The sequence below is a fragment of the Trachymyrmex cornetzi genome, unplaced genomic scaffold (assembly GCF_001594075.2).
Source record: "Trachymyrmex cornetzi isolate Tcor2-1 unplaced genomic scaffold, Tcor1.1 scaffold665, whole genome shotgun sequence".
In the NCBI taxonomy this organism is placed as follows: Eukaryota; Metazoa; Arthropoda; class Insecta; order Hymenoptera; family Formicidae; genus Trachymyrmex; species Trachymyrmex cornetzi.
Window position 1 is genome coordinate 13830 of NW_017299987.1, and position 12459 is coordinate 26288.

At 37.5% G+C, this 12459-nt stretch overlaps 1 protein-coding gene across 1 annotated transcript; it reads left to right on the top strand.

Annotated features, from left to right (window-relative positions):
- The first annotated feature begins 4060 nt into the window (after positions 1-4060).
- LOC108767186 (uncharacterized) lies at positions 4061-10126 on the top strand. The gene is made up of 3 exons (XM_018516923.1): positions 4061-4143; positions 7911-7972; positions 8181-10126. Exons 1-3 carry the CDS (start codon positions 4129-4131, stop codon positions 9565-9567), a joined length of 1464 nt encoding a protein of 487 aa, XP_018372425.1. The 5' UTR covers positions 4061-4128; the 3' UTR covers positions 9568-10126.
- The last annotated feature ends 2333 nt before the right edge of the window (positions 10127-12459 follow it).

Genomic DNA, 12459 nt, shown 5'->3' on the forward strand with positions numbered 1-12459 from the left:
GAGAGAGAGAGAGAGAGAGAGAGACGGTAATGAGAAGCTCGATCAATGGCTCGATCAACAATCGTTCATTCCTCCGGAAGAAGCTTGGTCCTCAATGTCGGCAGATCGTTACGGGAAACGCTCATAGCTTCCATTATACAAATTAATAGGAGATAACGTTAATTAATGCACCGTGTCGTTCCGCTTGTCCCATCAGACGGCTCTGTTTGCAGCTAGTGGCCTCGCGCGTCTCATCTCGCGGCGTACCGGAAGGCGTGCGCGTTTCGCGAAGATACGTTCCGGCTCAATCTGTATCCGACTTGTGAGAATAAACAAACTATTAAAATTCGCCAGAAATACGTATGCTCGTACAGTGCGGCAGTCTGTTGGACGTGTCTGTTTTGCGATTTGAGAACGGGATGGAGTCCTCGCGGCGCGAAAGTCGCAAAGCTGTCTTATATATACGTACAAATATACATTATGTTAAATATATGTTATTATATATACAGAATGTCACAAAACTGGCAATAAATATTTTTAAGATAGATTCTTTGTAATATTTTAAGACAAAAAGTTTCAATACAAAAATGCTATGATAATTTCACACACACACACATGGAAAGAACTTGAAAATTACAAATGACAGGGCTAGAATTTCGTTCAGGGATGATAAGATGATGAGTGTGAAGGGACTTTTATTATTATCAAATAGTTGGCATAAAGTTCGAGGAAACTGTCATAGCCTTGGCATTTTTGTATTAGACTTTTTGTCTTAAAATGTTACAAAGAGATCTTTAGAATACTTATCGTGAGTTGAGACACCCTGCATATATTATATATACAGTATAATATATGTAAATTATATAAGCCGTTTATTTTGAAAGTGGCCTAAGTCCATTTTTCAATGTTTTGTTGTTGACCTTTGTAGTAGCGTGTACAACTTGAAGTTAGCTGTCATAAACAACATTTTTTTTTTAAATGGACTTAGGTCACTTTCAAAATAAACGGCTCATATATACAATATATAATATATCTTCCTATATTATAGTCTTCCTAGATGAGGCTAAATATTAGCCATGTTTCACGCATGGGTGAGTACGCGAAATGTACGACGTCGCGAATCACCGGAAGAGGAGAACTCTTCTTCCTCCATCATTATGATCAGAGAAATGGTCGCAATTAACGCGGTTATATCTTGTTTTATCGCCCGGAAAATCTTAATGTAAGACAATCGTTAATGCGACCTCATTGGACCACGGTTGGATGGCGATAATATCGCCCTTTCGTTACAGCCTGTGTAACTTTCCTTTTGACATAACGCGATTGCGACTCGTTGGCATCAGAAAGGTGTGATACGCGAGCGCAATTATGAAGTCACTTCACGATTACCGTCAAGACCTATGTACCCTGAAGAATTGCGGCAATCGGCCGCTGGTCAGGAAAGCCTGAAAGTCTCGATCTAGCCCGAGTTTGCGTGCAATCGACAATTCAATACAACATGCTATATATAATATCTGCATCGAATAACGCGAAACGTTTGTACGTAACGATGCGGACGATCGAGTTGTGTAACGTGCCAGCAGAATCGCCCGCAGGAAAACCGTTAATGGATTTCGAATGAGGCAAAGTACCTAAGTTGTACTTCCTGGTGGGAGAATATATTTTTTTATTTTTATTATAATACAGAATACGACACGGACTTTTCTTCGTTGCCGCGTAAGGAAGAACGCGTGGATTCTAGTATTGATAAATTATACTCGAATCTAATACTAATAAATTATACGCGATGACGATGTGTCAATGTCCACGTAATATTTTACGTTTTTATATACATACAGAACGAGCGGAGACTTTGCGAGCAGCGAAGAGGTGAAATCTTTGATGCGATCTCGAAGAACATCGACCTCTTCGTCGGCGAAAATCACTTCGCGAAGATGGTCTCGAAGTAAATCTCAATTAATATAAGTCGGCTGCTACCTCATCCGTAATGAATTCAACCTTAAATTATCCTTACTACCGTGCAAATGGCTTGCAATGATTACTAGTGTGTATAAATGCGGAAAGAAAGCGGACGTACCGTGACGCCGGCTTTGTAAATTTTCCTTGCAATAATGTGCCGCAAAAATGTACGGAAAGTAATCTCCGATTTGTCATTTAATAAATGCCAATTAAATCAGAGGCTTTTTGTATACTTGGCGCATTTTTCTTTCTCTTTATAGTTCCACGGAGAGTTCTCTCTCGAAGAGAATTGATGTATCTGGAATTCAAGCTGCCGTATTTGACGAGGAATTACCATTCAATATTTATGTTCGCTTATCATCAGCTCTATGTATTTTAACGGGCTTTAAACAAATTGGACAACACACTTAAGACTCGTCCCAATCGTACGGTCTACCGCGTATTCTCGAGACACAGTGAAAGTAACCGAATCGATTATCTTCTTGAAGACAAAAAAAGTCGAAAAGACAGCTGCCACTGACATCGTATCGGAAGAAAGTCAAAGTAATTCCGTCGTGCGGCCCGGGTAACGACTCTCACAGTTTCTCGTTTCGTCGTGTCTCTCCTGCATGACGGGGGGAGGGGGGGGGGGAGGAAAAAAAAATCGAGGATTTTTGCCTTGCGTGCGGGCTTCCAAATTAAAATTAGCCTCACGAAACAATTGTATGTACAAGAAGAGAAATGAATATTTCTATCAGTTTGACTATTTTCTAATTTAATTTTCCTTATTTCATTAATTGACTTTCTCACAATTAGAAGAATTTCCTTATACGCTTTTGATTTGTTCTTTTATGTGAAATTATCACCTGTTTACACAATCGTTCATACAACGGTCATATCATCGATTACAGAACACCCTGTACCGGATAATCGCGGTTTTGCTTCCTGATCGTCTCACGTCGACGCAACTGGCGCATCTCCTGGTTTGGAGGAACATGCCGTCAGTGAAAGGCAGTCACGTTGCATGCTTTTCGCAGGAGCGACAGTAACCCTGAGGAAGAAAGTCGGAGTGAGACTCCGCAGGTGGTGAACGCGAACCTGGTACAGGCGAAATTGTTCTCACGTGAATTACGAAACCGCGCTTTTCCGTGTTGCTGCGTCGTGAGACGCGCCGCGCCGCGCCGATATCAGATGAGAAAGGCATTTCTCCGTCTCCTCCTCGTCGCGAGATCTGGGAACGGAGATGGGGTCGGAGAACCTACATTTTTTGTATGCGATTTGCACCGCGAGACATCGGCGTTAATTCATTCGCACATGACTGAAGCGAGTATCGTTGATTACGTTGCTCAACAAGTTGTAGACTGTTCTCGAGGTTACGATTACACTTCATGGGATAATAGGTATTTATTTATTATCCCAAGAAGTTGAAGATAAAAAGTTTCTTGAGAAAATTGTTTTAACACTCGTAGAAGTAATATTGCTTTCTTCGAGACAAACAATGTAACGAGAAAGTCCATTCTCCCTTGCGGTTGCGATCGTTTAAAAGACCCCGATAATAATTAACGAGAAAGTCATTACCGGTTGTACGTCGCATGTCATCGGACACTGACCGGTTATATATGAGCGCTTACGTTCGCCAATGATGCTCGCTCTCATTATACTCGTTCAGACAAATTTAACCGATAATTACAGAAGGGAGATTTCGTTGGATTAATCAGCCTTACTAATAAATCTTATTAAAAATCTCGGAAACGCTTCTTTGTAAAAAAAAAGACTTATATAAACATGTTCTAACACATACATACTTTATGTTAATCATATAATTTTTAATTGATTGTACATAAAAGAAGTAAAGAGATTTTTGTAGGCCAAAAAATCCGCAAAAAAGGATACCTCTTGTTAAAATTCATTGAATTGCATTACATTTCGTTCTACTGCTTTGTCGGCCCGCATTCGCTATGAAGCATGAATCCCCTCTCAACTGAAGATGTACATACAGAGTTGGGACCCCCATATAGCACCGTGGCTCTCTTTGTACCCCTCCTCGAAATCTGTATGTCTAGAATATCTAGGCGTCTAGGCAGAGGAACATTCGCTATAAAAGCCACGTATGTCACGATGAATCCGTCAGAAGAGTAAAAACGAACCGTAAAAAAAGACGGTGGTCGTTGCCATCTCCTTTTCACACGGTGGGCCACCCTGGTCGAAAGAATGCGATTAATTCTGGTCAGTGTTCATCGCCGCTCATTGTCTCGTGCTTTCATTCTTCGCATCTTAATCATGTGTCAGTGCGTCTGTGATATATGTGAGATATATTTTTCGGACGGAAAGTGACGGCATTATCGGTAATATCGTTCGCGAGATTATCACAGATTATTCTAGATTTGCGGTTAATGACACCGTGTCGCGCGACGCGGTTATCTCTTTAGCATCAGCTTCAGTGAAATGTGGAATCGTAGTATCCACATTTAGGATACGTATCGCAAATTATAATCTAAGATCTTTGATTAATAGCGATTGGCCACATTTAATGGGCACTAATGCACTGATTACACCCATCGTACACAAATTAATGTAGAGATATGAGTTTATTGTAAACACAGAAACCGATTAAACCGTGAAATATTCAATATGTCTTATTGTGCTGTTAGATAAAATATGTATCTTATAATTCAAAATTGCATTATACTCACAATCAGTTTAATTAATGATTATAATGTACATCAGTACGCACTAGTGCGTTTAACCAAATTCGTTACAAGTCAAAAGATTTTATTAGATTCCCACATTTTTTTATGCTTATATCTGTATTATAATATTCTTCTAAAACAAGTTACTGAAGTAAATTTACTTTTCTTAATATATACTTATGTATACCAAATAATGTACAATATTTCAAATAGCTTTTTATTTGAATACTTTAACATTAGGCTAATAAGGGGAACACATATACAATATATTAGAACTATTAAAAAGTAAGCGATATTGCATTACAAGTAAAGTTACATCGTGAAGCTAATACTGTAAATGTAGGTGACTTGGAAGAAAATTTAAAATTTAAATTTTCTTTAGAAACTTTTTTTAGAGAGACTCATGGATAGATACCACGATTAAATTTAACAAACGCGTGCGTGCTATCTCGAGTTACTTGCACTGTCCCAACTCACCTACATTTGCGGTATCGGGTCACTATCGTAGAATACTGCAAAACTTTCTGCATTTCGTGGAAGCGATTTTACTGATAATGCCCCACGTGGTAATTTATTTTTATGCCAATGCCGAGAGAGTACAGAAAGCATATTGGATACGACGATCTTAAAGCCATCGAGACAGTAGCACGGCTAAGTTTACGTAAATGGTTACAAACGAGCCGGTAAATCACTGCCATTTTCCAATGGCAATTGCTATAAGTGGGCACTCTTATCACTCTTCACTCCGCGCGGAATGGAAAGTTGTGTAAATAGGAGCCGCACACTGGGACTATACGATCTATATACGATCTGCGTCGAATGTCGCGAAATTCAATAGGATCACCGATGCAACGTTACAAAGTCGAGTAACCAAGTCAATGTCAGAGATATTCTATCTGGAATGCTCTATTCTCATCTTTTTAATTTGTTTCTTTCATTAGTTCGAAGTTCCTTCATATATATCGTTGCCTTATTACAATATCTTATCTCACAAGATTCGGAAATATTTTATCTTGGACATTCATGCAAAATTTTATTCTTCTAATAATATAATGATAATAATAATGTTCTTTTAAAAAATGACATTTTTATTTTCATCACTGAAATTATATCTTATTTAAAAAGTAAAGCTAAAATTTGTTCTTTATTTTGTTATCTTTATGTTGTCATTTAAAGATATACATACAAAAGTATTTAATTAGAGCAGCGATATACAGATAATGTTTATCTGATTTCTCTCGTAGACAAGCGGAAATATAGCTATAATTTGTACTGACTACATAAAGACGATAGAGATAAAATGTGTTAATCAGCATGTAATTTCACATGTCAATGTCAACACAGAATAAGATAATATATAGGTATATAAAGTAATCGTGTAAAGTTGGATTGAATTGAAAGTAAGCCAAGGTTATTATTAATGTGTAGATAATAGAAAACAATTATTATTGTTATGTTAATCTGAGAAAAGGTGAATCTATGGTGTTTGATCAGTATACAATAACACGTAATTACTAAAATTTCTGCTGAAACGCGTTACGAAAGTTGTTTAAATACTTAAATGTTTAGATCCAAAGATATTTGAGCATCTCAATATCCGGCACAAACAAAATAAAAAGTAGTAGGAGCTCGCAGTTTTTTCACTTCGCGACATTTCATGCCGCGCGACAGATTTTTCAATAAATACTTAGATACTGATTGAGATTCTTTCTAATAAAAAGTTGTTTAAATACTTAAATGTTTAGATCCAAAGATATTTGAGCATCTCAATATATCTGAATTATCACTTAATATCTAATTATTCTATCCAACAGCTATTATTTAAGATATTACTTCATATCGAATCAAATATCCATCAAGTATATTCAATTATTCTAGTAATCACGACTTTACGTAAGATATCCTATGACTTACTATTAGCGAGTCATCTTTCACTTGCGAATTCTTTGACTTACATAGGGAACCGGTCTTTTCCTAGCAAGGGTGTCGAGAAGTCACATCATCAGTTGTAAACTTTTCGGTATTTAAGTGATATCTTCGCAATTAATTCGTGAGTTAGGATTTTGTTCCAATTAGTATATTTTGCTTAATAATTTAATTTAAAAAAGAATTTTTTTATTTTATAATAGTTGTATTTCCGAGTGTATTATAATAATTATGTTATAATAATTAAGTTCCTCGTATTCAAACGTTTACAGTTTAAGAAGTATCGGTATCTTTATTGAGGAAAGATTTATCAATTCCAAATGAGGACTGAGAAATTTGTAGATGAAAGGTGGTATACATATAGTACAGTTAGACTATTTCGGATATCTAAGTATGCATAAATAGTCAAACGGTTCCGGGGAATAATTCTTGTAAGAGAGAGAGAGAGGGGGGGGGGGGGGGGGGGGAGAAAGAGATAAGTGGGACGCCTAAAATACTCGATATCATTGCCGCAGGATACCGTGACAGGTATCGCCTAAGGGTAATACTTCGAGAAAAAAAAAAAGAAGAATCTCGAAGCCCACTTTCCTTTAATTTAACCGTTGGTACAGGTTTTTACAGTCCTGGTGGCCCGTTCTGGAAATGCAAAGACAGGTGGGGAGGATGGGTGGTCGACCCAATTCGAGCTGGTGTTTACGTCGGCCACGCATTCACACGGCGGACACTTTCATTTTTGAGAGACGCGCTCGTGAGCATGGACGAGCACGTAGAAATCCATCCACAGGATTTCCGTCTCTCACTATGAAAGACTACAAAAACTGGCGGGAAATTGATGGCGGACGATTGCGAGGATGAGATAATTATACCATCGTGACGAGCTTAAGAGAAATAAGACTAATTACCCGACGGCGAGATACTCTTTCTTTCGCACGGTCGATCACAATTAGCGTATCTTTGCTCTTTTACGAGTAGACGTTTATCGTTCATTTACCTCTATATTAATTTTGCGAAGAAAACTACAATATATTCTTTCTACAAAGTAGTAATTTTTTTGTGAAAGTCTTTATGTTTTCTCCGATTCTTCATCTTTATACAAAGATCGTCGTTATTAGCGTTTCTATTGTCATTATTAGTGTTATTAAACGTTAATTGAATTACTTTTACAGTATATATGCAAGTACATATATAGTGTATATTAGTCAAAATAATTCAAGATTGAATTATTTTAAAAAGCAATGAAGATCCAGCTTCGACTGTAATAGGCATTTTTCTAGTATTGATTGTGTTTCTCACATATACGGTTTAAAATGAAGATTCTTAATACTGTTTACTTTTACAGATATTTATTTACAAAACTAATGAAAAAAATTCTTTCAGACAATATTATACGGCCTCTTTGTTATCTCCGCACTTGGAGACCCGATTAGAACAAAGAGAGAGTGAGTATATAAATTGTTGAGTAAATAAATATACGAATAACATATTAAAAAATACATTTAAGGCTTTATGTATTAATTATCTAAAAATATTTCTATTTATATACACAAAGTCCAGCAATATTAAATGCAGTTAGAAGTGTTGAAGTTTTTATTATATTACGGTATATATATATATGACGTCATTCTAGTAGAAGAAATTCTCCCGTAGGCCTCCCGTGAGCTCACAGTATGGTGCACCACCAGCATCGTCCTACGGAGTACCGGACGTAGGACCATCTGATTCTTATGGTCCACCACCTTCAAATTCCTACGGCCCACCCTCTGATTCTTATGGTGCGCCTCCGCCACCACCGTCATCTTATGGCGCACCATCTGGACCCTCGTCATCCTACGGGGCGCCATCAGGCGATCACGGATCCTTCGGTAACAATCACGGTGGATCATATGATCTAGGCGGTGGTGATCATGGTGGAGGATCCTTCGGCGGCGGTCACGGTGGAGGATCCTTCGGCGGTGGTCACGGATCTTTCGGTGACGATCACGGTTCCATTGGAGGATCATTCGATGACCATCACGGAGGCGGAGGCGGAGGCGGAGGCGGCGGTTATGGCGGTGGTGGCGGTTACGGCGGCGGTGGCGGTCACGGCGGAGGTGGCGGTCACGACGGTGGTGGCGGTCACGGCGGTGGTGACAGCGGTTACGGCGGAGGTGGAGGTCACGGAGGCGGCTTTGGATCGATTTCCGATTCTTACGGACCGCCGTCATCATCTTCCGATTCCTATGGACCTCCCTCGCACGATCACGGACCGAAGGGCGTGTGGAAAAAGAAGTTGGTATGGAAGCCCGAATGGAAGCAGATTTGGAAAACAGAATCGAAGATGATCTGGAAGCAGGAGTGGAAGAAGGTACAGGTGCCGGTTTGGAAGGAGATTCAAGTACCTGCGTGGAAGGAGATCAAAGTACCTGCCTGGAAAAAGGTTCAGAAGCCTGTTTGGAAGGAGATTCAAGTACCGGCTTGGAAGGAGGTCCAAGTACCAGCTTGGAAGAAGGTATGGAAGCCCATTTGGAAGGAAGTCCAAGTTCCTGTGTGGAAAGAAGTCCAAGTACCCGACTGGAAGAAAGTCTGGGTGCCAGAATGGGTTAAAATTGGCATACCGGGAGAACACCCCGTGGGCAAAGATCATCATGGTTGGCAGTATACCAGCCACGATCTCTGGAAGAAGAAACTAATATGGAAGCCGGTTTGGAAGAAGGTTTGGAGAACAGAAAAAAAACAAATCTGGGTAAGCGACAAGAAATTAGAATGGAAGGCCGAATGGAAACAAATTTGGAAGACGGAAAAGAAGCAAATCTGGGTGTCAGACAAGAAGCTAATCTGGCAGGAAGAATCGGTGCAAGTATGGGTGCCTGAAAAGAAGCAGATTTGGGTCACGCAGAAGAAACAGGTGTGGAAAGATGAATGGAAAAGCAAGTGGGTTCCGGTTTGGAAGGATGTGCAGGTACCGGCTTGGAAGAAAATCTGGAAGCCCGTCTGGGAGAAAGTTTGGGTTCCCATCGAATCTCACCACGACGACGGTCATCACGGTTACAAGTAGATCGTCGTCGAGGGTCACGCTTGGCCGGTTCGATCTTTCTTCTGCGCATACTCGTGACATCTGAAGATCGAAAGGTCAACTCGGAAAATTGTTAGAGAATCGCATCAAGAAAGTCGGTCGAATTTATAATTCTTTGTGATAATGGATTGCTCGCCGATAGATATAGATGTCTCTCGAGAGGAGAAAAGGGAAGACCGACTAAACGTGTACCGCACGAAGAAGAGGAAAGCCTGCAACTAACAGTTAGAAAGCATCGCGACTATGAGATATGTACGAAAGTGGATAATGAAAATTTTCAATTGATCATCTTGGCGACAATGCGACTGAGTTGCGTGATAACCAAAGTCGCTCAGTTCGTCGCAAGTGGAACCGAAATATCGATCAACGAGATATAATCATAACGGATGTAAAAATATCATTATCTACATTTTACCATATATCTCCTGAGAAAGGTGTGTACTAATAACTGATCTTTAGCAAATAAATTTATAACCATAGCGCATCTTTCCAGAGATTACACGACTTGTTAAACTTTAAAGCAAATCATTGCCAAGAAAAATATCACGTTTGTCAATTATTTGTCGAAAAATAATGTTATAACCTATTTATTAGAAAAAAAACATCTATTTCTTAAAACTGTTTAATGTATGTATTTATATCAATTAAACAATAAAATGTAAATGATGGCTCAATAGAATTAAGAATTCGATTCGTCTAAGTATTAAAAGGCTATCTGGAATCAATGCTGGATATTTATATCAACTGTTTAGTAACTTTCTACTGTTTATACATATAAGAAACTGCTTTGACTTAGTAATTTTTGAATCTCTGATGGTGAAAATTATACACACAGGCAAGAAAAGTCCTACTTTGTTTATCTTTTTTCGGTGTGAATAATCCATAGTCTTAGAATGGCTACGTGCGTATTATTATTTTATGTAATTAATATCTTACTTTGTAAATATCGTTTGATTATTGGGATGCGTGCATGTTAATATTTTTTTATATGTTAATAAATATGATTTTATACTATATCACGAATTAATTTCATTTTTTTCATACTTAGATAATTATTTTTGAGAAAAAAGAATTCATATTACATTTAAATGCGTATATTTTGTGCGTTTAGGAATGTAAACATTTATTTTTATTTAACATTACTTAAAATAAAATTCAAGTTTTTCTTTTTATGTAAAAAATGCTTTAACAAAAGTTTTGTAAAGTTTTATTTCTTTACATTCCTTCGTGGTCACACCTCTTGAGAATTTTATGTTGCTTATTCTGGTTATTAAGGGGGCAAAATGACCCCGACATTTTAATTGATTGCTATATTTACAGCTTTTATTCTTTAAAATCACAAAAATTACTCAACGTACTTTAAACATTGCAGAATATAGAAATGTAGTGGCTTTTTAAAGTTTCTAATTTTAATATATATTTAAAAAAATAAATGATAATATTTTTAACAATCGTAAAAATTGACTGAAGGAACAATATCTGGTCTCTAAGTGAAAAAAGAGATTTTAAACTTCGGAGATAAATGGTGGTTTAAGTCCCCATTTTAAAAAAAGACCTTAGAAATATAAAACCTCACATCTTTTTAAGGTCCCTTTGACCCCTAGTGACCACTAGGGGTCACTAGGGGTCTTAATATAATACTTAATCAAAAGTATGTATAATCGCCATGAAATAAAAAAATAAAAATTTTGACTTCAGGTAAGATTTGTTTACGGTTATAAGTAGCAAAATTATTTCTTTGTAAACAAAAATAAATGTAAATAATTAATATCATTTAGTGGTTTGTATTAAAGCATAAAATCTCTGAAAAAAAAATTTGCGTAAAAACTGAGATATAAGATTTTGAATCATAACTGTAGTTTTTAAATATCACTAATCGCAATAATCATGCGTTCGAAAGTGTCTACTTGTGTCTTCCGCAATATTTATTAAGATATTGTACGTGAATACGATTCAGGCTCGTCCGTGAAGCCATTAATTCACATTAGCTTATAAGAAAGTACGGTGGCTTTCATACGAAGATGCGCTATGTAACACGTAGAAGGGAATCAGAAGGATGACGAGGCGGAAGAGTGAGGGGAGACATGATGCTTTCTAAGGATAAGAGGAGAATCAAGTGAGCAAGCATGTCTCTCAGGGTCTTCAGGGTCGCGAGACGAGCTCATGACCTTTACTTTCTCCACGATCGTGCTACAACAACGTGCTATGGGGGCGAGCTACGTGAGGCTGCAAAAAAAAGGAGGCTGCAATCTGAGTAGTAGGGAAGATACCGGCCGGAAATAATACATGGCTGGTAAATCTTCCAAGGCAGTTTAATGAGGACGTATAGAAACCCGAAAGGGATATTGAGAGACACCAAAAGTACTTTCGATTCAGACCCGAGAGTAATCGATCAATCGGCCACACTTTCATCTTTCGGCGGCTATGATTTTGCAGATCGCCCGAAATTATTGCGAAATTACAAGCGAAACGGAACTCTCTTAAATTTCTAATACTCAAGAGCTATTTATATAATATAATTATACGGAGTAGCTATTTTAAATCAGCATTGTGAGAATAAAGAATCTCTTGAAAATTAAGGCTCATTCGTAAATCATTAAAAACAAAAAAAAGTAATTAATAGAAGAAAGTCAACGATATCGACACTTCGTTTTTAGACAATATTTCTTAAACAAAAGGTAAAAATAAAACTTTAAAAACATAAGTACAAACATAAGTACTAAAAAGTGTCTTTTATAGTATAAGCAGTTTTTATAATACTGTTTGCAATTTTGCAATAATTAATTTTTTCGTAAGATAAGCAAAAATGAGTATCTGACAAAATAGATTTTAAAACTGACATAGTAGGTAGTAGCACCGACGAGATACTATTAA

Bases quoted from the DNA above. Each gene is read 5' to 3' on its own strand.
- LOC108767186 (XM_018516923.1), top strand. The intron at 7,973-8,180 runs GTGAGTATATAA...ATTCTCCCGTAG, and splicing joins CCGATTAGAACAAAGAGAGA to GCCTCCCGTGAGCTCACAGT.